Source organism: Notolepis coatsorum (genome assembly GCF_963971535.1).
Source record: "Notolepis coatsorum genome assembly, chromosome: 3".
NCBI lineage: Eukaryota > Metazoa > Chordata > Actinopteri > Aulopiformes > Paralepididae > Notolepis > Notolepis coatsorum.
The window spans coordinates 160,570,007-160,597,963 of NC_140167.1; the positions used below are offsets into that span (position 1 = coordinate 160,570,007).

At 45.4% G+C, this 27,957-nt stretch overlaps 1 protein-coding gene across 1 annotated transcript in view; it reads right to left on the bottom strand.

The window, feature by feature from the left end:
- The window catches only part of acvr1c (activin A receptor type 1C), a gene marked incomplete at its 3' end in the record, with an annotated part of 294,391 nt that overhangs the window by 18,180 nt on the left and 248,254 nt on the right, over positions 1-27,957 (bottom strand). Inside the window, exons 5-6 of the mRNA XM_084310466.1 lie at positions 7,317-7,484; positions 119-275 (exon numbers count right to left, since the gene is read on the bottom strand). Coding sequence (XP_084166592.1) covers positions 119-275; positions 7,317-7,484 — 325 coding nt within the window. The remainder of the gene's footprint in view (positions 1-118; positions 276-7,316; positions 7,485-27,957) is intronic.

Sequence of the window (27,957 nt, forward strand, 5' to 3'; positions counted from 1 at the left end):
ATATTGGCTAAATCCTTTTGACCATGTTAATTTCTGAATAATTACATCAGAGAAACAAATGACCATGAATAATGGTCCTACAGATAACGTATCATATCTAGACACTCTGTTGAGTTACCTCTTGGTTCCAACCCTGTGGTTAGACGGTATGTCTATGGTGTTGCTGGTGGAGTCGTGCTTCACCGCGAGGCCCAGGTCTGCAATGACCGCCGTGCCGTTCTTCTTCACCAGGATGTTTTTAGACTTGATGTCTCTGTGTGCGATGGCAGGCTTCCCTGGAAGACAGCAGGGGACAGAGCAGGGGACACAGCTCATAACATGAACCTGTCTGTCACACAGAATTATTTTTATTAATATGTGTATTATTATTATCTATTATGTCTGTCTGTCTGTCTGTCTGTCTGGGTGTGTCGGTGTGTCTGTCTGTCTGTCTGTCTGTCTGTCTGTCTGTCTGTCTGTCTGTCTGTCTGTCTGTCTGTCTGTCTGTCTGTCTGTCTGTCTGTCTGTCTGTCTGTCTGTCTGTCTGTCTGTGTGCGTGTGCGTGTGCGTGTGTGTGTGTGTGTGTGTATCCAGAGCTAATCTCACCAACTACAAGGCTGTGGTGGATGAAACTGGACACATAGACTGACAGCAGGCCGGGGATGTGACTCCTGGAATATGACCCCACTTGGCCTGATGGGGGCGCTATAACTACAGATAAAATCTACCACACTTGGCCTGAAGGGGGCGCTATAATTACAGGTCAAATCATTAAAGTTTGAAAGGTCCTAACTCCTATGCCGTAAGTACGATTTACACAAAACTTGGTACAGACGTCCATATATCCTGACTCTACAAGGATCCATAAAGTCCATATTGTATATAAAGCCATATAAAGTCCACCATATTTGATCTTTTGCCATTTAGAATTTCTTTAAAAACACAATTGTATATGTTTTTCTTTTACATATAAGGCTCATTGATATTTCCTTGTATTTTGAAGATATTGACCAATGAACTTCAAAAGGGCGGGGCTAGTGTGTAATAGTGTACTAGTGTGCTGCTGTAATAGTGCAATAGTGTAATAGTGTAAAAGGAATACTGCAGGGAGATCTACTTTCATTGGTCTATGTTAGCCCCGCCCCCTCCACTTCAGCCCTGCCTAACGATAGGTTATGACTATAACCAAGTTCTGTTAATTAGGGGTGACGCTTGGCATCACTCATGCACTCCCTCGCGTACGTGCACGCGCACTGAATAAATTCCACAAATGTACCTTTAATACCAGTATTAGTCTGACCACACCCCTCATCAGCTTACCTTCATAAGCAGGTGTGTGGTCACCTGCTCTCCTCCTACCCAAGCTTTCACCACAAGGTGAGGTCAAGGGCTGCAGCGGCGTCGGATGCCAAGCGTCACCCCTAATTAACAGAACTTGGTTATAGTCATAACCTATCGTTCTGTATCATTAGGGGATCCGCTTGGCATCACTCATGCACAAAGGGAGGCCAAGCGGAGCCACTGGCCGACAAATACACCCCGCTGAAGGCCCCCCACAACCAACAGAACAGGGAGGGCCGAGCCCCCCCGACCCCCCCTAATGGAGGGCACCCCCCCTATTAGAGGTTTCCCGGGAGGGCGACGGACCCGACCGTGCGAAGAGGCACTCAAGCAACTCAACGCACAGGGTGAGCAGACCGTGGCTTGACCCCACGACTACACACACGCACAACCCGCATGCCACCCGGGAACGAACGGAGGGAAACAACCTCGTTACTGCCCCCAGAATCACGGGGTCAAGGGCAAACCCAACCCCGTGGCAAGGCCGTAGCAGTGGAGCGCGAAGGAAGACCCAGACCCACCAAAGGGACTGGACCCCCTGGAACGGGGGCCCGGAGAAGTCCATGATGCCAGCATCAAGACCCCACCAGGTGGGCACTTAGTGACCCCGCCCCCCACATCGCCAGCGTATTCAGACAAAGGCCCCTCAGCCGAGCGGGCCCCGTCTTCCCCAACAGTACACCGTCTGGCACACTGACCCTGCAACAGGCAGTCAGCATGGCCGTAAACACACAAAAAAGGTTAACCAACGGAAGCAGTCAGCGCACCGGGGAAAAAAACCAGGCAACAGGCTGTTAACCCTAGCCTGGAGACTGCGGACGAGACAGGCGCCAGAAAGGACAGCTGAACACAGCCGCCCCGGCGGAAGGGGCGTATGCTGGCGTTGTTGCATGACCAAGCCTCCATTAAAAAAAAACCCACCCAGAGGGGTCGAGGCAGAGAAGGCTGACACGATTGGCAGACGTCATGAACGTGCAGGGGCACCCTCAACCGGTGAACCCGGGAGTTGACACTGCAGCAACACACCAGAGAACCAACCACCCAGGTGTTACCCTATGCGGTGGTTGGTCCCATAACCCCTCAGGAAAAAACCCCAAAACACACTGCCGCAGCCCGTGTTCCAGTTTCCAACAGGGTTATCCCGGGCCTACGGGTCAACGAAAATATTACCTCGGACCGGGCCCGGTGATACGGGGAGCACAGGGTCCCCCGAGGAGGCCAAGACCACCCCAACAGGCCCCTCTTCGCCATGCGTAAGAGAAGAGCGTAAAAATGGAAAACCAGCCCCAGCACCCCGTACTTGGTATTCCCAGGAGGTCACCCAACCAAGTACCAACCAAGACCAACCTGCATGGCGGCCGAGATCCGACGAGATCGGGCGCGTACAGGTTGGCACGGCCATAAGCCATTACGACAGTGTAGAATACAATGTACCCAACAAGGGTTCCATAGCGCTCAACCCTGTGACACCCGGACCGACCTAGCATTTTTCCCCCTGAAAAAAGCCCAAGTCCCTCAGGGTACCAGAACAGCAGATCTGCATCCCCGGCGGACAACGGGTTCAACTGATCCGGACCAGCGCGACCAGAACCAGTCCCGTGCCCTAACCACGCCGACATGCCAACTCCAGGAGAAGGGGCAGATATGCGTGTTGATCTTAAACATAAAAAGAAGGCGCCACTCAGACGTTTCGGTGCGAACCGCGCCCGGCGGCCCACCCCCAGGGCGTGAGACCCTTCCACATATGTTCAGATCCATTCCGTTATCATCCCCTGATATGAACGAGAACCCATCGACAACCACACAGGGCGTCGGAAGAGGAAAAACTCCCATCCCAATTGCTTTATAAAAACGCTGTTTTAACCCTAAGCAATCAAGGCTCGCCAGTCAGTTACCAATGTCCAACAGAACATCCTGAGCTAGCACTATGTGTGCGTTGGACATACCCACATCAATAATAGGCTATTTAGACCATCTTATTGAATCCCCAAGACGCCCAGGGGAACGACAAGAGGGGCGAGATGCAACCAACTCCATGAATGAAAACTCTATCCAACAGATTGCAGAAAGGGTACAACACAGTACGGCTCAATACACACAATTGTTAAGGGGAGGCAGACCTGAGAAAGACGTTAGTCTTGTTTCCATCAGGGACCCCCATTTCCAATTCATATAGACACATCCAACTCTTTATAATAATAAAGAAGAAGCATCACCCGTATGAACCCAACTGCACAGCTGGGAGCAAAAAACCTGTTTTCACACGATTTTACATCCAGTCACTCTTTTAATCAGAGAGTAAGACTAGACCCTCCCAGAAAACCTTCCCACACGAGTTGTAGTCATGAGAAAGACATGCCAACTGTGAGTCACGTGACCAACTGACTCAAGTTACACATAAATCGAGCGCAGCAGACCCGTGAGCCCTACGCTCTAACTCGACACCTTAAGACACCGTAACTCATGGAAGGCGTCGCCATAGCAACACCGCTACGACGGGTGGAAACCCTGCCGGCTCCTGTTTGTAATAGGAGTTGGCAGGATAACCCTCCCCTCCCCCCCCTGCCAAGACGTCCTACCGGCTCGGCCCTGACTGGCTCAGCAGAAGAGATAAAAAATCTCCTAAACCAATCAAGTGGGAAGGAGGGGTTTATTCGACACCCCCTCACAAAAAAAAAAACCCTTCGTTCCCTACACACAGAAAACAACCGTAGCCATTTTGAAAAGCTCCGGTAGAATGCTAATGTATAGCGTAAGCTAATACAATGCCCGCTACCCACAAAATGTGAACAGGATTTACAACAAAAAACAAGTCGCATGTGTGTGAATCCTACACCCGTTGACTATGTCGTACATAGCAAAAACGCTGACCGAGAGTAACGGCTAGGCCGTGGAACGTGTGTGTACGAGTATTACTGCAACTAACAACACAGCATTGTGAGACACATATACTTAGTTCAAGCAATGGAATAACACCAGTTTCTACCTGCATGTGGAGCGTCAGGCTAATAGAACCCCCTATGACTGAGTGTATGTTGCAGACCTTGCTTAATCTCGTAACACAACACGACTCATCTCACAACGTAAAAGTGCAGATTCATATTTACACAACCCCATCATATGATCTGTGAAGAAACACACAGTTTGTTTGCCAAAAAACATAGTCCCCCTTATGTCGGGGAACTTTTTATTTCACAAGTTTTTTAAAGCACAAAATCATAGAGGGGCCGGGGAGGGTGTAAAGGAGAGGGGACACAGAAGAGAAAAGTCACTTTCAGCGGCGTCTGCCACCTCGCGCCGCTCGCAGAAGCGCCATCTCTTCTCCTGGCCTTCTTGGAGGGGCCAGCAGCGGCGGCGGAGGCAGTGGTAGGGACGACGGAGACAGCTCGACGTCGTGGAAGCCTTCTGACTCCACCGGCAAGGACGGGAGGCGGAAAATGGGGTTGGAGGATGGATCTCTCCTCTGCCATCTCTCTGCATGTTGAGGTCATCAACCGCAAGGCCTTCCCGAACAGACCAGCGTCGGAGAGGGCGGCCGTCAGAAGAGGGGCTCTCTTCCGTTCCGGCACACGGGCCTGCTCCAGCCAAAGATGACGCTGGCCCAGGGTGGCCAGGGCGCGCACTTTCCCCATGGCTATGGCCAGCACCTGGGAAAGGTGCAGGACAGCTCCTGCCGCCTGGGTGATCTGATCGCATTTTACCTCGTTCAGATCCGTGCCGCCCGTCATAATCCCCGATACAAATCTAGCCAGGTGGGCGATGTTAGATGCCGCAGCCAGCGATTGTGTACCAGCGATGAATGACTGGTCACCCCAATATGCCAATCGCCTAGCCGATCTACCCTGGAGGACCGGCTTGCATAAGGGTTCCCACACCATATCCGGACAGAGGAGAGCGGCCAACTGGTACGTAGGTGGGGGTTAGTCCCATGATAATAATAATTAATAATTTAGGACCTGCTCAGAGGTCATTAATCGGCATGCATGCGATGCATGTATGCGATTCGTCTCTGCGATTAACCCATCCCGTCGTCCTTCCCCCCCCAAGGGCAGCCGGGAGCAGACAGGGGCAACGTGAGCCGCGCCAGGGGACCAATCCAAGTGCTCCTGTCCGTCTTCGTCAAGGACGCCACAGCGTTAGCGATCTTGTTGTTGTGCATGTTTTTCCATTGGGTTTATCTTATCGGGGGGGGGAAATGATGTTGGCAACCGCCTGACCCTGACGAACATAGGCCCCCATTGAGGGGAAAAATGGGTAGACAACGTCCACCCCTCTCACTGGGCGACGCTGCCAGCGATGACCTATGAGATCATCAGGGACAGGTGCAGGCAATGGCAGCGGCAGCGGCACGCCGTTTGCGGCGGCGGCTACCGCCATGAGCTCGGGAAACAAAGCCTGCAGTTCCCCCTGCGGACCTTCCTCCACCGAACCCGCATCCCTCACATGCAGCAGGCTGCAACTGGTCAAGGAGCCACAGTCTGATGTGGCAGAGAGTAGGGCATCCTGCTGATGAGGCCAAGGTGGTTCCTCGACATCTTCGAACAGGGAGCCCCATGGAGCCATTTCTCCCCCCTCCGGTGTTTCCTGGATAGGAGGGATACTCTCCTCCACGGGACCATCATACAAGAATCCGTCCGCCTCTTCCATGAAGTCCTCAGTTTCCATCGGAAATCCAGAGCCGGACGCATCCTCGCTGGTCTCCAGCAGTTCCCCAAAACCAGGCCGTTCACGCCTGCATGCTACCATCTTGCGACGTGAACGGGCAGACGCGAAAAGTTTGCGTCGCAAATCCTCCGGCTCCAGGACAACCCCCCGTTCACCAACGGACGATTCCCTGGAACCAGAGGAACCAGAGTCGAGATCAGGCAATCGCCGGAGCGACGGCACCGACTCCTCGGCTCTTCAGAGAGGCAAACTATCCATCGGCTGTCTCCTGGGCTGGGTCGGCAACCACGAAAGTGGCAACAGCCCAGCACCAGAACGCACAACGGAGGCGGGAATGGAGAACCGCTGGTGAAGAGTAGGTCTAGCGGGTCTACTCTCCGCAGAATACATTATGACCCAAACTTTTTCTTTACAACAGATATGAGAGAAGAAAAAATTAAGCACAATGTAAACTCGTCACAACTCTTTTCAACTAACAACACGTCAAGTGGGGTACTACCGGGCACTTCCTTGTGGTGAAAGCGAGAAGGAGGAGAGCAGGTGACCACACACCTGCTTATGAAGGTAAGCTGATGAGGGGTGTGGTCAGACTAATACTGGTATTAAAAATACATTTGTGGAATTTATTCAGTGCGCGTGCACGTACGCGAGGGAGTGCATGAGTGATGCCAAGCGGATCCCCTAATGATACAGAACCCTGTGTAGGCTACTAGAGAAGAAATCGGTGGAGATTTGTGCCCTACTGAGAGCACCTTTCTAGTACTAAGTAGTAACACTTGTGTGGGAATATGTTGTGCTGTACCAGTGATGCATTTGTAATAAAATAAGGTTCACCGGCGCTCGTCAGTTTAGTGTGACAAGGCATTAGGGCTGAGCCCAAACATTCGAACGTTCGCACCTTCGTTCGTTACGTTGGCATTCGAATTATAAATCAACATTCGAATAAATATTTTTTAATAAACATTTAAAAAATAAATTTAATAAAAAACGTTATGCGTCTATTCATTCCGTTTAAACCAATGGGGTTTTTCTTCTCAGTTGCAGATAAAGATTAGGCTACACTAATATTATAGTATTAAAACTGATGAGTTATATTCATTAAAGAAAGTTGATTTAATAAAGAAAAAAGACTAATTTAATCAGATGAATCACTTTATTCAAATTGAGGATTTAGTTTGAGGATATTTATATATATAAAAAAAATTATTTTCTTTTTTTATTATTAAAAACGAAGGTTCGAACGTCTGTTCGAAAAACCCTGACGAAGTTAGAAGCCCAAAAACAGGCTTCGGGGACAGCCCTACAAGGCATCCAGTCAAACCCTGGCTCACCCTGAGTGCCGATGATCTCCATGTGCAGGTGGGCCAAGCCGCTGGCGATGGACAAGGCCAGGACCATCATGCCCTCCACGGAGACGGTGTAGTGGTTCAGGTAGTGGAACAGGGAGCCGTGCGCGTGGTAATCCGAGACCAGCCACAGCTGAGTCCACGAGCCGTTATCTGGAAGACACGCGGTGAAGGACCAGACTTATGAATGACCTTATTTATATAGCACCCTTCACAGCATGAATGCACAGGGTGCTTTACACTACAGCATAACATATAAAAGAAAATCTAAAATAAATGACAACAATAACAGACAGCAGTTAAAAACAGTGAACCAAATAAAATTAAATAAAATAGAAAGAATTTAAATAAAATCATCAGTCAATAACTAAAAACTATGTGTTTCCAGAAATGGCTCAATGAAATGATCACAATCATACAGATGGAGAGGATCCGCTATTACAGATCCAAAGAGCACAACAGGTTTTCGGACATATGGACATACGGGAGCGCGCGTGCAGTAGGTGCGTGCAACCCCAGATGATTTCAATAACGCACCACTGTGTACAAGCAAAACTGTACATTGGAATATTGACAAAACCATACTTGGTTATTTACTGTACATTGGAGGGGGTTGGGTACAACACAGGAGCAGAGTACAGTACAGGAATGATAAACAGTGTAAATGGGTTTTAACATTTTAGTTTATTTCATGCGGATATGATCTGTAATACCTGATCGGTACAATATCTACTAACCTGATCAATACAAGCCCCCCCCCCCTCTCATGGAACAAGGAACTCTTCAATCAATCACTCTCAACAACCGCACGTCAGCGCAGACGTACTTGCTTTTGACGTTCAATTAACGTTCGCTAACGGACGTAGAGAAACGTCAGACGTACTTCGAGATACGTCAGACGTACTTAGAGATACTCTCGCTATGTGTTGGAGTGCGCAATGTGTGTGCGCATGCGTGTGGACTGGAGCACGTGAGAGTATAAAGAGTCAATTTTTTCCTAACTCTTTCTCACATCACAACAAGAAGAAGAAGAAGAAGAACTCTTTCTCACAGTGTGGTGTGCGCGCACTGCGCCGGCAGAACAAGTTCTTTCTTGTTCTTTCATCTTCAACCAAAAATGTCTTTCAGTAAAAATGTAAGTACTTATTTCGCTATTTTGGACATTAGGTGCGCACGTTGCTTATCAAGGCCACCACAGACCAGCTGTGCAATCGAATTTAATTAGCTAACTGGCTCTCTCTTTCTCTCTCTGCTCTCTTTCTCTCTCTCTGCTATCTTTACTAAATATAAACATGCAAGTGGTGTAGTAGGACTGCTATCTTTACTAAATATAAACTTGCAAGTGCATGGTGTATAGGACTGCTATCTTTACTAAATATAAACTTGCAAGTGCATGGTGTATAGGACTGCTATCTTTACTAAATATAAACGTGCAAGTACATGGTGTAGTAGGACTGCTATCTTTACTAAATATAAACCTGCAAGTGGTGTATAGGACTGCTATCTTTACTAAATATAAACCTGCAAGTGGTGTATAAACCTGCAAGTGGTGTATAGGACTGCTATCTTTACTAAATATGTAAAAATGTAAGTACCTATTTTGCTATTTTGGACATTAGGTGTGCACGTTGCTTATCAAGGCCACCACAGATCAGCTGTGCAATTGAATTTAATTAGCTAACTGGCTCTCTCTTTCTCTTTCTCTCTCTCTGCTATCTTTACTAAATATAAACTTGCAAGTGCATGGTGTATAGGACTGCTATCTTTACTAAATATAAACTTGGTCCTGGTCATATCGCTATTAGACCTAACTATGTATAGTGGTACAGTGTAGAATTACCAGAATATTGCATTGTCAAACTTTTTTACATTTTCTATATGTTATGCTTTTTCATATTAGTGAGTGGGAGGCATTCGATGACAAAATCGACCGTGAAAGGAAGAAGCAGCGCTGAACTCGGCTGCAAGGGTCCTCACGCACACCAAACCCTGGCAGCACATCACCCCCACCCTGCAAAAACTCCACTGGCTCAACTACCGAATCCCCTACAAGAGCCTCCTCCTCCGCAATCATTAGAGTTATTTTTTTTTTATTATCTTTTCCCCCCTCCTTTTTCCGATTTTTCTCCCATCCCACTGTTAGTCGTTATGCCAATTCCCAACCCCCTTCCTGGTTGTTGCCCCCCCCCCCTACTGTTGGTCCGAGAGGCCGGAGACTGTCGCATGCTTTCCTCCGACGCATGTGCAGCCAGCCGGCAGCCAGCCTGGCAGCGCAGATTCTCACTGGGAGAGTAACTCTACTGTGCTGCTGCCTTTATAGATCTGGCCAAGGCCTTTGACACTGTGGATCATGAACAGCTTTTGGAGCGGCTGAGAGACATTGGTGTCACTAATCACAGTGTAGCATGGTTCGAGAACTACCTCTCTGATCGCACTCAGTCAATAAAAACCGACAACCTATTAACCCAGTCCCTATCCATCTCTAAGGGGGTCCCCCAAGGCTCCTTACTAGCTCCAATCCTCTTCTCCATCTATATAAACAACATAGGCCAGTTCGCTGGAAACTCCCTAATTCACCTCTATGCTGATGACACAGTCCTGTACACCTCTGGTCCCTCCCCGGATGCTGTCCTGAAAACTCTCCAGGAGAGCTTTCTAAAAATCCAAGCTGGTTTATCCGCCCTTTGCCTGGTCCTAAACACCAGCAAGACCAAAGTTATGTGGTTCGGCCACAAGGGTACCTCCCAGACTGGCACCATTGTAGCCGCCGATGGCAAAAAGCTTGAACTGGTCACCTTTTTTTTTTTTTTTTTTTTTATTCTTTTTTTAAACATACATATAAACAAACATGACAACACACGATAAGATACACAAGCATTAATATACAGTGTATATCCAACGAAATTACCATTTATACCAATGTCTTATACTGGATATACCCCTAATACCTGTTATCTAAAAACCTACACACATATGCTCCAGCTCGAACCGCCCCCTCCCGGACCCCTCTTTGGATAGTACCTCCATTATCCCTCGCTCCTAACCAGACACTACCATTATAAGCTAGCTTTTATTCTCTCCACCACTTCTAACCACATTGACATTTTGGATTCATTGAGACCCAGAATTCTTGCTGTAGATATTTCTTGATAAATCACATCGAGATATGTAAGAAACCAAACTTTCCGGCACATTTTTTCCGGTTGAAACCAGCGTGATGCGATCAGCTTTTTAGCTACTGTGATACCCGATAAAACCAATCTCTTTAGCTGTGGATTTACTGCAAACTCAAAAACATCATTCAATAGTAATACAGAAGGGTGTACAGGTATATTCCAAGATACGAGTTTTGATAATTGTTGGGTCACATCTTTCCAGAATGTCTTAACTGGTGGGCAGTCCCAATACATGTGCATAAATGTCCCTTCGTCCCCGTTTGTACATTGGGAGCATTTGGAGTCTTGTTTAACTCTTTCAGTGCCACGCCTGGTTTTCCGTTTTACCGCTTGAATGCCACCATCGGCGCCAATGTTAACGTTAATATCGCCTAATCTATGTTTTAAATTATGGCTATGTGTCTAATCTGCCCATCGCATTATCAAAGACTATTTTCCAGTCAGTGCTGTGAAGGCAGATATTTTTTTTATCGCGTCGTTTCCGTTTCAGAGCAGTTAGAAAAGCCCCCGTTTTGATATAAAAAACAGCTCATTCTGGAGCATTCTATGAAAATCGTCTTTTAGTGGAATATTCCACAACGTTGATATTCGTCTGCCTTTTTATGAATCGTTTTCAAATAAACGCTAGATGATCAATATTATACGTGCACGCAAGCACATTACGGCCGCGCACTGATAATCGCTCCGTTGATTTCCTCACAGACTTTTACAGTGAAACCGAAAGAAGACATTTCACAAAACAGCTTATAACTTCATCAAACTTACTTTGATTATCCTACCACTGATAACATAGAGTCCTTACCTGACATCAGATGGTATCCAACTGGTATATTCCAATTCCTGATCACCATTCGAAAAAATCGATACGTGTATGGATCCAACGCGACACTGTAGATCTCCATGATCCGCGGGGATCTGAGGCTCCAGAATGAACTGTGGTAACCCCGGCTGGATCAGTCAACTGGAAAATGTGGAGTACCGGATTTTTTTCCCCATTCATTTTCATTGAGTCCATTCCAAAATCACTTATGTCATCTGGGAGACGACAGGGGGCGCTTTTTTCCACAGTGATCACCGGCGCAGCTCGGCTATACTCGGGTAGGCTCGGGTGATGCAATAATTTTTCAGATCGCAAAAAAATAATAATAATAATAATTCCGAGAAATCTCGTGAGTGGCACGCAACCACCTATAAAAAAAACAGAGAAATCTCGTGAGTGGCACTGAAAGAGTTAAGACCCATTCTGTTCAGTCTTATAGGAGTCAAGTATGTCCTGTCAACTGGTCACCTCTTATAAATACCTGGGAGTGTGGATCGACACCAAACTCTCCTTCTCTGAACACCTAACTAAACTGCAGGCCAAAGTCAAAGCAAGGCTTAGCTTTCTGTATAGGAACCGTTCCTCCTTCACTAGATCTGCTAAACTCACCCTGGTCCAGATGACTGTCCTGCCGCTATTTGATTTTAGCGATGTAATCTACCGCTTGGCCCGTAAAGGTGATCTAGAGCAGGGGTTCCCAAACTTTTCAGGCCGGGGCCCAGAAAATAAGGCGTCAGAGAGCCGCGGCCCAATGCACATCGTCTGGCTTTTTTTTTTTTTTTTTTTTGCCAGGCGACCGATTTTTTAAGCCAAATATCACTTCAATCCTATTAAGTTAGTTCAAGTTAGTTATTCATTTATATGTGCTATTTATGAGAGGGCTAACTTGTTGCAAAATAATAATGATAATAATAATAGCCTCATAGGGCGGCTACGTGGCGTAGTGGGCAAGGCGCTCGCCACGAAATCTGGAGACGCTGGGCTTGCCTGTTCGAGCCCAGCGCTCCACATTTGCTTTCAGTTTAGCTGGTCGTCCGTACTAATACACATTGGCCGTATTAGGGGGTGGGAAACTGATGGGTGGGGATCGGGCGTTGTGGACAGCGACTCCTACAGGTCGGTTGGTGCGCCTGCGCAGTAGAATCAGGAAGTGTCGGGGGCAGCGTGAGCCTCCCACGCGTTACTCCTCACCACTGAGAGGTCGAGCTGCGCAGGTGAAAAGATGCGACTGCTGTTACCTCAAGTACCGGAGGGGACTTGTGCTATGTATGACTTAGTCCACATTGCAGCCGGCTTGTGGGAGGCAAGAAACAGCGTTCGTGACAGGGGAGGGTTGAATTGGATGATACGAAATTGGGATGGGAGAAAATATAGAAAATGGGAGAAAAAGTGGATAAAAAAATTAAAAATAAATAATAATAGCCTCATTAAAATACTATTGTTGCTTCGGTTGTTTTCAGCGTTTTATGTGCATAATCTGTTATTTAGTTTGAAATGTTCGTTGAAATAAGTAGATTTTTCGTTTTTGTTTATTTATTAAGTTAAAGGGGAACTATCTTATAAATGGCCTTTTTGAGTGTTTAGCATTGTTTCCTAGCTATGTGAACTTATATTAATATGATCTATGTCTCAAAATTCTCATATTGGCGCATTCTTCCAATTCTCCTCTCACAATATTCACCCTCACTGAACCGAGTCGTTTGAAAATGTGCCTATATGTGATGTCATATAGTCACCGCTGCATGTTAATGTTGAGATAGACGACGACGCTCCGCAGTGGTTTAGGAGCCGCCCTGCAGCCCAGGCTCAAAACAGCTCGAAATCTTGAGGTAGAAAAATGCTGTTTTTGAGGACTTGATTAGAAATACAAAACAATGAATAAAAAAAATATATATATTACAGAGGTGTTCCATAGACTCACAGGAATTGTGTAAAAGTGCCCAAATAGTGAAAGAAATAGTAAAATAGTTCCCCTTTAATATAAAACCATATAGTCACATTTTAGAATACAATAGAATAGAATTTTAGAATACAACTAGAAACACTGTCCTGGCCTGCTTCTAAGTTCAGTGGCCTGACAAAAAAAATTAAAAAAAAAAAAAAAAAAAAAAAAAAAAAAACATCTCGCGGCCCACCCGTGGCTTCTCGCGGCCCACCTTTGGGTCGCGACCCCGACTTTGGGAACCACTGATCTAGAGCATCCTATATCACTCCGCCATTCGCTTCGCTACCAATGCCCCCTACAGGACTCACCACTGCGAGCTATACTCCCTAGTAAACTGGCCCTCCCTGGAGATTAGACGCAACATCCACTGGCTGGCCTTTGTATATAAAACACTTCTAGGCCGTAATCCCCCTTACCTTACTCGCCTAGTCCACCCTCGTCCACTCCCAAATTACCACACCCGGTCAGCCACACATATCCTGGTAAACGCCCCCCATGCCAACTCCTCACAAGGCCGTTCCTCCTTTCAGTACGCAGCAGCTGATAGCTGGAACACACTACAAAAAACCTTAAATATGGAAACGTTTATTTCAATTAGATTGTTTAAGGAAACTTTAACAAACTCCCTAGAGCACTCATGTAGATGTTTCTCCATGTGCTAACACCATGCTGCCACTATTGTTCTGTTGTCCGCCAGTTGTTGTTCAGTTCAGTTGTTGCTCTGTATGTATGTCCTGCCTTTTTAATAATGTTCCTTTGTGTTTTATTTTTATTTATTTGATTTTATCCCCCATCCCCTTTCCCCTAGGGAGCTTTTTACCCCCAAATAGGCCGTTATTGAAAATAAGAACTTGTTCTTAATTAACCTGCCTATTCAAATAAAGGTTTGATGATGATGATGATGATGACGTGTGGAAGGTCGCACTACCTCTCTCATTGTACTGTACTAATAGATGAACCCTTCAAGAGCAACGGGTACAGGGTCGATATGACCCTGATGTAAACGAGACAAAACTTCTTTCTCTGGTCTGCATCCCCTTAACAATTGTGTGTATTGAGCCGTACTGTATTGTACCCATTCTGCAATCTTGTTAAAATAAAGTTTTCATTCACACTCAAAATCTGTGTTCATTTTTTATTTTGCATACTAATGTTCTGTGTCTTGAGTCGTACTTATATTGAAAAACTGATTTTATATGTCTGAGGAGAAGACTGGTACTCATCATATTCGTCTCCACAAAAAGACATGTGAAGTATGTTGTGTGCCAGGTTCAAACAGTGCTGTATATGTACAGTTTATTCCTACTCCTATCCAAGCTCCGGGAGGGTCATCAAAGAGAAGTCGCCTATTCTCAGTCCTTGCCCCACAATGGTGGAATGAACTACCCACCCCAGTTAGGACAGCCGAAACCCGTCCAATCTTTCGCCGTCGACTAAAGACTCACTTCTTCAACCATTATCTGAATAATAATTAAAAAAAAAATCTAACCCTAACTAACCTTAATGTCATGCACTTGTCCTAATAAACTAACCTACACTGTAGCACTCAACACTTTATGAACATTGTTACTCAGCTGATAGAGTTGTGCCCTTCCTGATGGCTTGTCGTACAGAACTTGTAAGTCGCTTTGGATAAAAGCGTCAGCTAATCATAAATGTCTAGATGTAACATTACTGTCTATGTACCTATGTAAACGAGATGAAAGTTAAGTTTACTCTATTATTACTAGATCTGGTATGTCATAAATGTCTAGATGTAACATTACTGTCTATGTACCTATGTAAACGAGACGAAAGTTAAGTTGAAAATGGGGGAAGGTAAGTTGAAAATGGGGGATCTATGTAAACTAGACGAAAGTGAAGTTGAAAATGGTGCGCAGTAGTGCAAATACTTGTCCAGGCCACTAATACTTGTCCAGGCCACGAAGCCCCGCCTCCAACCCGTCCACGCCTGGGCTCTGCGGCTCTGCAGATACCCCCTATTGTTTACTACGGCCTCGCCAAGCGCGTTGCATGACGGTTAGAATGTTGTCCGACTTGCTCTGAAAATCTGACGAGACGAGGCGCGGAACTCTCGCGGGAGCGAGCCACGCACAGCCTTCAGAGCGAGGCTCCACAGTACCTCTCAGCCGGCTGCTCCCGGCTGGGAAGCGACTTGCTACGGTCGCGCAAAGCGCCTATTGGCTCAGAAAAGTTGTCAGTCACCAGCCACGTGACAGCCAGGGAGTTATGAGACGTTTGATTGATTGATTGATTGAAAACTTTATTATGTTATGCGTTATCATCATATCATCATGATAAACTTCAAGCTGTCAGACACACACACACACACACACACACACACACACACACACATACACACATGCATCGTCTGTTTTGCCTCAATACTGTATATATAATTCTGTTTTGCCTCAATATACACAGTATACATATATTTATATTGATGCAAAACAGAATTATTCAGCAGTGTGTTGTGTGTGCGTGCGGCCAGGAGCGCGCAACAAGATGGTATACATTATGGTATATGAATAGTATATTCCACTATAGCAGTATATGGTGTGCTGTACATTTGAATCTGATCTAATTTTGCACACGGCCATCGCATTATAATGAGCTGGACAGGTGTGTAATGTGTGTGTGGTGACGTGAAAGCGTATCTGCCATGCGAGACTAGGCGAGAGGCTCTCGTGAAATCTGAAGTGTCCGCCTTTTTAACTCCTCCCCCGGCTTCACTCGGCTACTCTCGTCTACTTTCGAGGCGAACCGAAATCCATCTCGAACAAGCCTCAGACTACCTAGTCTAGACGTCGCGTCTGCGTATGCATTTAAAAGAGTTTACAATTCAAACTATTATAAACGTCTACTTTCAGCCCGGAAATGCATTCTGATAAACTGGATTAAGGATAAACCTCCATTTTTACAAATGTGGTATAGAGAGATCTTCGGTGTGCTACCCCATGAAAGACACTGTGCAATGCATAGAGGCAACAACGCTTCCTTTCAGGAGGTGTGGGCCCCACTATTAGACTACTTTCCTGCTGAAATGTATCGGATCCTTCTAAAGGCCCAGTGCCCCATTGTATGGACAGACCTAGGATAGGAAAAAATAAATATATGTATGTCTACATGTGAATGGGCTCGAGGCAAGTGCAATAATGTACAGTGCCTGTCTTGGTCCTTTTAGCTTGTTTTTCTTTTTGTTTTGTTTTTGCTTGCTTATTCTCGAAGTCAACTTCCTGTCTGTCCTGGCGGGATGGTGCCAGGAAAACAGCCTCTCCCTGAACGTCAGCAAAACAAAGGAGATGATTGTGGACTTCAGGAGGTCGGGGGTCAAGGACTACAGCCCCCTCAGCATCGACGGGGCACCGGTTGAGAGAGTCAACAGCTTTAAGTACCTCGGAGCCTACATATCCGAGGACTTGACATGGACCACACACATTGACAGTGTTGTGAAGAAGGCACGACAACGCCTCTACTTCCTCAGGCGCCTAAGGAAGTTCCAAGTCAGTCAGAAGATCCTTAAGAACTTCTACTCATGTACAATAGAGAGCATCCTGACTGGCAACATCACCTCCTGGTTTGGGAATAGCACTGCACAAGACCGAAGCAGACTACAAAGAGTGACACGTTCAGCCGAACGCACAATTGGAGGGGGGCTCCCCACCCTCCAGAACATTTACAACAAGCGGTGCAGGGGCAAGGCTAAGAGAATCATTAAAGACTCCAGTCACCCGAACAACTGCCTCTTTGAACTGCTGCGGTCAGGCAAGCGATACCGGAGTCTCAAGGCGAGCACAGAAAGACTCAGAAGAAGCTTCTATCCCAGGCCATCAGGCTGCTAAACGAACAATGAACACTACACAACAACAACCATCAAACGCACATAGCGCACACATCCACACACACACTCACTTTAAACAAACACACTGTAGCACCCACTCCACACACCTTATAGCACACACTCACTTTAAACAAACACACTGTAGCACCCACTCCCCACAATTTATATTTATTGATGAAGGATTGCACTACAACTCGTACACCTTACTGTAAATTGTACCTAAATTGTACCTCATCCCATTTCTGCTTTGCACTATATAGTATTGTACATTAGTACACTGCATAGTATTGTATATTATATGGTAACTCAGTTACGTCTATTCTGCATCGAACATTGTACATATGTCTATACTGAACACTGACCTCATTTTCTACTTCTAAATTACATGCTATACTATGTTATTTGATACTATCTTGTCTAGCACAGTCTCTGGAGCGTAACAGTAAGAAGCATTTTGTATGAAAGTATTCTGTACTTCTGTATGACAACTATTAAAGAAACTTGAAACTTGAGAAACTTGAAACTGTTGTTGCTAGGCAACTGCAGCGTGGGGGGAAACTGCCCCGCCTGGTACATTGTGTACGGTTCATTTAGTGCAGAAGCGGATCGTTAAAGCGTCAAATTAAAGACTATCAAGCGGAATTTTCTTCAGTCCTTCACAATGCCAGAGCTGCTGTGTTACGCGTTGTACTAATGACAAAAACAGAAACAGAAAAGTTTTATACCATCAAGGAGGAAAAAGTGGCTGGTGGCTAACTTTCGGCTAACTCGCTCTGCTGTTGTGGTCGTGGTAGCTACATGCTAAGTTAACGTTAATTACATAATATCGAACCGATAGGAGCTTATCTTATCTAATCTTACTTGGATGTTTGATCGGGTAGTGGCACACGTGGTACCACCACGTAAGATTAGATAAGCTCCTATCGGTTCGATATTATGTAATTAACGTTAGCTTAGCATGTAGCTACCATGACCACAACACAGAGCGAGTTTACATTTACATTTACATTTAGTCATTTAGCTGACGCTTTTATCCAAAGCGACTTACAAGTTCTGTACGACAAGCCATCAGGAAGGGCACAACTCTATCAGCTGAGCGACAATGTTCATCAAAGTAGCCGAACGTTAGCCACCAGCCACTTTTTCCTCCGTGATGCATCAGCTGGTATTATATAAAACTTGCGATTTGGATTTCTGTGTTTGTTATTAGTACAAAAACGTAACACAGCAGCTTCAATTTGGGTATTCAAGAGTTGGCCATGTCTGTATGTGTTTTGTATGGACATTATGTCAAGTCAATCAGGGGGAGATCTTTGACTCATATCTCGCCTTAGAATCACCAGAAAGGCTTTCGAAATAGTGAAATGCCATGTTGGCCTCAATATTTTCAAAACAAATCGTATGAAAATGTTATGAAATGAACAAGAATGTGATAAAACATGTAATAAAGACTTCCGGTATGAGAGCAGACGGGTAACACACGTGCGGTAGAGCTCCTGGTCAAATGAGCGAAAAAACTGATAAAAAAGGACCCGAAAAGTGATTAAAAATGAAAATGCACACGAGAAGTAAGGAAGAGACAACGATTGTGAAGGAAAGAGAAATGGAGAACACACGAGAAGGAGAATTTGAAGAAACAGAGTCCCCGAAGCGAAGCCGAGAAGAGACAGGCGGAAGAAGGGGGAGGTCCCGCTGAGGCAGACACGGGAATGCCAGGATGGGCCGTGGTCATGCAGGCCGGGATATTGGAGAACATAACAGCGGCGATAAAACTGAACACGGACACGATAAGGAATGATATTGGGAAGTTACGGGAGGAATTGAGGATGGAACAGGAGGACTTCAGAGGCGAAATGAATACAGAACTCAAAAGGGTGGATGAGAAGATGGCGGAACAGGACAGAAACGTGACCGAGTTACAGACTAGAACGGCGCAAGCGGAGGAATGGAACACAGAGATACACGAGGTATTAACATGTGCGATCCAAAAACAAGAACAGATGGAGACAAAGATATCGGACATGGAGGGGAGGTCACGGAGAAATAACATCAGAATATGGGGATTGAAAGAAGGAGTCGAAGGGGAATCGGTGACCCAATATGTAGAAAAGCTTATCAAAGAGCAATTGAAGGAGACGGGACTGGAAAAAATGGAGATTCAGAGGGCCCACAGGGCGTTGGCTCCGAGACCGAAACCGGACAGACCTCCGAGAGCGGTGATTATTAACTTTCTGAGATTTGAGATTAAGGAATTGATACTCAGAACCGCGTGGACCAAGAAGATAGAAATCGAAGGGAAAAGACTATCATTTGATCAAGATTACTCGACAGCGGTAGCAATAACACGCAGGTCCTACGCGGGACTGAAGATAATTCTGAAAGAAAACGGAATGAGATTCCAATCACCCATGACCTCGCTAAGGATTCACTGGGAGGAAGGGACGGTGACGTACGCGACGGCGCGGGAGGCGGCGCAGGAGATGAGACGACGGGGGATGCAGATGGCGGAGGACGGAGAAGGAAGGAGACATGAGGACCAGACGCGGAGCCTGCAGCAGAGATTGGAGGGGGCACGCAGATGGACCAGAGTAGGAGACCGAAACCAGGGAGAGGAGGGAGGAGAGAGGAGAAGGCCGAGATGAGACGTGACAGACCGAGGGCGGAGACGGACGAGGAGGCCAGAGACGGAGAAGGAGGGGAGAGGAGGCGGGAGGAGGCGAACGGATGAGTACACGCACAAGAGATTGAAAAAACTATCCAAATAGAGACAAAAAATAGAAACTGAAATAACATATGCATAAACACACATTCCCAGGTAGAGGCAGGATATAGGAATGAACATAACGTATACATGGACACATAATACACATGCTGATGGAGGAAATAAATGGAAATATAACTAGGTATGATAGACGGGACACAGAACATACTGAAACAAATACATAGACACACGCTGCGAGTAACACAGTTGGAAGGGATTAAGGGGATAAATGGACATCACATAGAAAATAGAGGGGAGGAAAAGAAAGTAAAAAGGGGTACACAGAAGGCACCACACACGGGTTTGGGAGGAAGGAGGGACATTGGAACATATGAGAGACATTGAGAGGGACCTAGGAAATGAGGGTCTTTGGTCAGAATGAAGGACAGAGCGCTTTTGACCAGGAGCTCGACAGCAAAAAAAACAGTAAGAAAGCTGGACAAATATGACGAGCGGTTGGGGGTAAAGGCTTCAAACCCCCAAGCCGTCAGGAGGGGGCCTCTCACTAGGAGAGCAATTACTCCTCACCCACCAGCAGGGGACAGGGGGGGACACAGGGACCCCCCGAACGCCTTGGGAGCACTTTATGTAAAGTTTATGTTTTTTATTTATGTTAATCATTATATGTATTCCGTGAAGAGAGCGGAGGCTCCAACCGGAGGGGGGAATGAATGTGACATGGGGGGGACTGACAGACAAAAGAAGAAGAAAGATGACAATGGTTAAAGGTATAAAAATGATGTCGTTAAACGTTAATGGAATGAATAATGCGATAAAGAGGGGCAAAGTGATGTTGAAATGTAAAAAAAGTGAGGTGGAAGTGATTTTTCTGCAGGAGACACATTTGGTAGCACAGGATCATGAGAAACTGAAGAGATTTGGATATGAAAATGCATACTATAGTTCCTTTAAACGGAACCCGAGGAGAGGAGTAATCACGTTAATCAAAAACAGTCAAATTTGAATTGATCAAGGAAGTAAGAGACAATGAGGGAAGGTTTGTTCTGGTGAAGGGGAAAATGGAGGGCCAAATGGTTACGTTAGTGAATGTTTATGCACCCCCAGAGAGTGAGAGGGATTTATATGAGACCATTTTTGATATGATAGTGATGGAACTAGAAGGGATATTGATATGCGCGGGAGATTTTAACGTAGTACTGAATCACGACCTAGACACCACGAGTACTAGAAAAGGACGAGCACCCATCAGTAGATATATGAATATTCAGATGATGGAAATGGGAATTACAGATGTTTGGAGGGGGATGCACGCCATGGACAGGGAATACACACATTACTCACACCCACACGTGACATATGCGAGAATAGACTATTTTTTGATGACGACAGGGGACAGTTACAGGGTAGGGGAGAGCAGAATAGGAGTAGCGGACATATCGGATCACAGTGCCATATATCTGACAGTAGATCTAGAAGGGAGACGGAGGAACACGATCTGGAGACTAAATGTAGGAATACTAAATAACAAGGGGGTGGTGAGTCAGATCAAGGAGGAGATAGCCAGGTATAAGGAGGAAAATGACAACGGGACGGTAGACCCGAACATTCTATGGGACACACTGAAGGTGGTGATAAGGGGGAAATTGATGGAGAAGACAGCAATGCTGAAGAAAGCCAGAACGGAGACATATCACAATCTGATAGGGAAGCTGAAGGATCTAGAGGGGAGACACCAGATATCAAAAGAACAGGGAACGCTCGGAGAAATCAAAGAAGTAAAGGCCAGGATAAATAGGGAATTATTGACGGAAATAGAAAAGAAAGCGAGGTTCATGAAACAAACGTACTATGAAGGGGGATCAAAAGCGACCAGACTGTTGGCTAGGAGAATTAGGACGCAACAGAAGTTGAACACGATACACACAATAAGGGATACAAAGACTAATGAAATATTGAGAGACCCAGCGGAAATAGAGAGGACATTTAGAGAATACTATGAGAAACTATACACACAGCCAAAAGCAGCGGGAGAAGAGGAAATAGAAGCATATCTGGAGAAGCTAGAGCTACCATTGATAGGGAAAGAACAGAATGAAGAATTAAATAAAATAATTACGGAACGAGAACTGGAAGAGGCAATTAGTAGAGCTAAAAACAACAAGTCTCCGGGGAGCGACGGATTCCCATCGGAATTCTACAAGACATTTAGAACTGAATTAGCACGGCGTTCAGACACACGATGGAAGAGGGAAAAATGCCCCCCTCGTGGAAGGAAGCCATAATCACCACGATACCGAAGGAAGGAAAGGATAGAGAATTGTGTAGTAGTTTCAGACCTGTGTCCATACTCAACGTGGATTACAAGATGTATACATCCATAATATCAAAGAGATTTGAGACGTTTATGCCAGACATTATAGATGAAGATCAAACTGGATTTATTAAAGGGAGACAGACACAGGACAACGTGAGAAAGACATTACACATAGTAGAGGAGATACAAAAACAAGGAGGTAGCGCGGTACTGATTAGCCTAGATGCAGAAAAAGCATTCGACAGTGTGAGCTGGACATTTTTATATAAAACATTGATGAGGTTCGGACTGAACGGGAGGGCGATGAAGATGATCAAGGCGCTATATCAAGAACCGACAGCGAGGGTTAAGGTGAATGGCAGCTTGACAGATAGAATCAGATTAGAGAGGGCTACCAGACAGGGATGTTGTCTCTCACCGACGCTCTTCGCCGTTTTCATAGAACCACTGGCACAACTGATCAGACAGACCGAGGACATTAAGGGAGTAAGGATAAAGGGAACGGAATATAAACTAGGCCTATTTGCGGACGACGTGATAGTATACATGAGGCAACCAGACAAGAGCTTCCCGGCACTGATGGATCTACTGAAGGAATATGGCCACTACTCAGGTTACAAACTAAACGTGACAAAGACACAGACCTTAGCATGGAACTATACCCCAACGACGGAAATTAGGGAACAGTACGGGATAAGATGGGACATGGACAAGATTAAATACTTAGGGGTGAACATCACGAGAGGGGTGGAGAAACTATATGAGGCGAACTATACACAGATAAATCAGAACATCAAGAGAGACTTAGAGAGATGGACAGTAATGCCCATGGACTTCAATTCAAGAATAGATGTCATTAAAATGAACATACTATCAAGGTTACTGTACCTATTCCAGTCACTACCAATACAAATACCACAGAATCAATTCAGGGAGTGGGACAGACTGATATCGAGGTTCATATGGGCGGGGAGAAGACCACGGGTCAGATATAAAACACTACAACTACCAAAGGAAGAGGGAGGGATGGCAGTACCCAGCCTACAAGATTATTACTATGCAGCACAACTGAGAGCAGTGACGTGCTGGTGTAACGACAGATATGAGGCAAGATGGAAAGACATAGAACAAGAAGGGGAGGGATACAAGGTACAAGCTCTGGTGGGAGATAGGGAACTATTTAAAGAAAAAGAGGGACTATTACTGTAGAGACACTACAAAAATTAAAGGAGAAATTTGGACTAGAAAACAGGGACCACTTCAGATATCTACAGGTTAGAGACTACTACAACAAAGAAATAAGGGGGGCCAAAGACGAAGAACAGAATGGAATAATAAAGATGATAGTATGGGCATACGAAGGGGGGCAAGGAAGAGTAATATCAGCAATATACCGGGCTATAATGAACAGCAAGGGACACACGACCGATTACATAAGGGAGAGAGAGCTAGAGATAGAAATAACAGGGAAGGAATGGGGGAACATATGCGAGGTACAACATTCAACAACAGGATCGAGGATATGAAAAGAGTTTGGATGGAAAAACATAATCAGATTCTTTATAACCCCAGAACTGAAGGGAAAATATGCACCAACACAAAGAGCTTGCTGGAGGATGTGTGGGAAGGAGGGGGCAAATCACACACACATATTCTGGGGATGTCAGAAGCTGAAGGGGTATTGGGAGGAGATAGGGGAGGCAATGATCAGAATACTAGGATACGGATTACCACAAACAGGACTGGTGCTTTACTTAGGAGACCTGACACACGAGGGAATACAAGGGGGGGACAAATATTTAATAAAGATAATGTTGATAGCGGCCAGAAAAGCAATAACGAGACTGTGGTACAAGGAAGACCCACCGACAATAGCACAATGGGTAGGAATAGTGGAAGAGATACAGGATATGGAGAGGATTACACACATGCTGACGTTACAGGAAGAGAAATTTGGGGAAAGATGGGGAAAGTGGGAGGACTATAAGGGGAACGAAAACGACATCACAGAGGAAGAAACAAATGCAACACAAGAGGGAGAAGGGTAAAGGAGGAAAGAGGTTCAAGGAGGGTCTCTGAACCCATGTCACACATTTTTGCTTTAGTTAGTATTCTCTATTTCTATCATTTGGGTAGGACGATTGCTTTATGTTTTTTCAATTTATCATTTATGTCTGTGGAACTTTTGCTTAAGTCGGTATTTATTATTTCTGTTTTTGGGTATTACATTTTTTATTGTTTTTTTTTCTTTATAATTTGTCTGTTTAACGGTGTTGTACATTATGTCTATATAATATGTAACTGGAAGACCGACTGAGAGGATAATAATATTCAAATATGATGTTGTTTGTATGCTTGTAATACGAAAATGCAAATAAAAATTTAGTTAAAAAAAAAAAAACATGTAATAAAAACGGACCTCAACGCATGCATTTGATGGTAGAAATCCGTATGGTCCCCCTATACCAGGGCTATTCAACTAAATTGTTCAGGGGGCCACATTGTCAGAAACCCAAGGGGCCAGGGGCCGGACTGCCATGGCGCCTCCCCGTGCTATGAATATATGTACACTTGACACAACACGCAACCACATTTTCACAACTTTTATTTAACTACATTGCAAAAGTAGTATACTTTTCAAATAAAGTGCTTCATTTATGTGCCACATCTGCAACATCTCCTGCAGAAAGTGCTTCATTTATGACTGTGCAACAACTGCAACATCTCCTCTTCAACATTTCAATATAAAAATAAAATAAAAAACAAACAAGTGCATGATGTGCATCTGAACATTCTAACATCAACACTTGAACAAACAAACACATTTATAGTGCAGCTGAGCTTATGAAAAAGTGCTTCATGTCTGTGCAACAACAGTAAATCACAGCATCTTATTAGCACTTATTGTCCACTCTTAACTCTCAAACATCAGGGGGGGTGGGGGGCAGACAGGCCTAGCCTACATACACACATCTAATGAGAGCGATTGCACTTCTTTGACTGGGCAATGGCAGAGAAAGAGGGTTCATAGGAAGTGAGGGCTACCCGCAAACAGTGATGCAAATGCTCATTTGTCAAGGAGGCACGGTTGCTTGTTTTAATGGCATTCATGTGAGAGAAACTGGATTCACAGGTGTATGTTGAGCCAAACATTGTTAGCACAGATATTGCCAGCGTTTTTATTTTGGGGAATGTCTTGACATGAATACACTTTATCCAAAATGTTGTGGTGGATTCATTCTCAAGTGCCTGCTTCAGAGCAGATGATGCTTGCATGTCAATTATTTCAAGTTGCAGGAGACCTTCATCAATGTGAAGTGATGCAAGGAACTCTTGTCCTTTTGTGGAAATAGCAGCTACATTGGCAAATGGGTTGCTCACAAAATGCATCAATTCTCTGGACATGTCAAATTCATCAAATCGACTTGCAAAGTTTTCCCTCAATTTATCAATGAAATCTGTCATTAATTGAGTGACTTTTGGCTCAATTGTGCGTGTTAACGTTGACATGAAAAAAAAAGTGAAAAAAAAAAAAAAAAAAAATATCATCATGTAATCTTTGGCGGGCCGGTCAGAATCATCCCACGGGCCGGATCTGGCCCGCGGGCCGCCAGTTGAATAGCCTTGCCCTATACCAAGATGGCGGCGGTCTCGTGACATCAGAGTGTCTTCGAGAATGGTGTGGATGATGGCATAGAGATGAACTGGCGGACCCCCCCCCCCCCCTTGTCCCAATGTGTGTTTTTGTAATGTAAGTAACTGTACGTGAAAAATCTATAATAAAAAAATAAATAAAAAAAGAACTAAAAGGAACTAAATTAGTTCATTTTTGAAACCATGAACTTTAGTTCAACATTTTGAATTATGAACTATGAACTGAACTAGTTCATTTAAAAAAATTTGAACTGTGAACTGAACTAGTTCATGTAGAAAGCAGTGGCGGCTGGCCACTGGGGGCGCTCGGGCGCCGACCCCCCTGTTAAAAGAGAGAAGAACAAGATTTTTATTTTTATTTTTTTTATAGCCCTATAAATAATATAAACATGTTTAAAATTAATAATATTTACTCATTTTAAGTATGTTTGTGTTTCCAATGCACAATATAACGTTAATATATCAAATAAAAATAATCGTTTTCCTGAACAGGAAGTGACTCACTGTCGCATAGCCGCATTTCTCTCCTAGCCGTATTTCTCTCGGCCCGGGCTAGACGCAATAGCGCTCTGAGTGCGCGTCACTGTTTCATCGCTGTATCCGTCGCAGCCAATCAGTGCGTAACGCGCTGTGCGTTGAAATATGATGTATTATGTTGGAAGCCGGGCGCGATTTGAAGCGGTCTAGGCAAGCAGCCTTAGCAGCGTCTAGAATTTCCGTAGCCGCATTTCGCGGAGACGCTCTCTGATTGGCCGACGCGATGCCAGTACTTTTCCGTAGCCGCATTTCGCGGTTTTGCTTGTGTGGACGATAGAACGCCAGGTAGTTTGCAGGATGTTCGATGCTGTGTGTTGTGATGCAGTCTGGAGTCTGGACAGTGGCAGTGGATATACATCGACAACAGTCTGGGGGACAGTCAGTGGACATACACTTTATCAAGCCCTCCGGCTGGACCACGTTTCAATTAAACAAAGTGAGTTAATTCTCTCTCTCTCTCTCTCTTAGCCACTCAGCTAACGTTAGCTGCTGTTAGCCACTCAGCTAATGCTAAACTAACTAACGTGATTCTCTCTCTCTCTCTCTCTCTCTCTCTCTCTCTAACTAACGTGATTCCGTGATTCTCTCTCTCGCGCTCTCTCTCTCTCTCTCTCTCTGAATGAAAACTTATTTTAACAGATTGCAGAAAGGGTACAATACAGTACGGCTCAATAGGGTGATAGTTGTACTGTTGTAACTGTACCTACTTAAATATTGTACGATTGTGTTTCTCTGACGCACACAGTAGGCTACTCAGTGTGTAGTGTGGTGAGTGATGGCCTCTCTCTCCTCTCTCTCTCTCTCTCTCTCTCTCTCTCTCTCTCTCTCTCTCTCTCTCTCTCTCTCTCTTCTCTCTCTCTCTCTCTCTCTCTCTTCTCTCTCTCTCTCTCTCTCTCTCTCTCTCTCTCTCTCTCTCTCTCTCTCTCTCTCTCTCTCTCTCTCTCTCTCTCTCTTCTCTCTCTCTCTCTCTCTCTCTCTCTCTCTCTCTCTCTCTCTCTCTCTCTGCGTATGCGTGTGTTTGGAGACGGAGCGAGTTTGTTTCTAACTTTTCTATTTATATATTGTGTTTCAAGTTGTGAATTAGACTGTACTTTATTTGACTGGTTGTGTGTTGTTGGTGGTTTGGTAGTGTTGTGGGGAGTCAGTGTTCGCTTGGTCAGCTGTCCGCTGCCAGTGACATGCCAATGCGTGGTACATGTTTGCAAAATGTTTGGTATAGCGCCCCCCCATGGAGAAGAATGTACCGGCCGCCACTGGTAGAAAGTGAACTTTCCCAACACTGTCGATCACCCCGTGTTATAAAGCCTGGACCTGGGGACCACCAGGAGGTGCTGAGGAGGAGGAGCAGCAAACCCTGAGCAGAAGACTCCTCCGCTAGCTACCAACAGCTACCTACAATCACTGGTCTGTTGAGGCCTGCACTACCATACTCCTGGTGTGGCCTACACTGCACCCTGGATCCTGTTCAACTGCTACCAGCAGCTACCCACCAGCCCTGCAGCAGCTAGCTACCAGCAGCTACCCACCAGCCCTGCAGCAGCTAGCTGCCAGCAGCTAGCCCCAGTCCTGCAGGAGCTAGCTACCAGCAGCTACCCTCCAACCCTGTAGCAGCTAGCT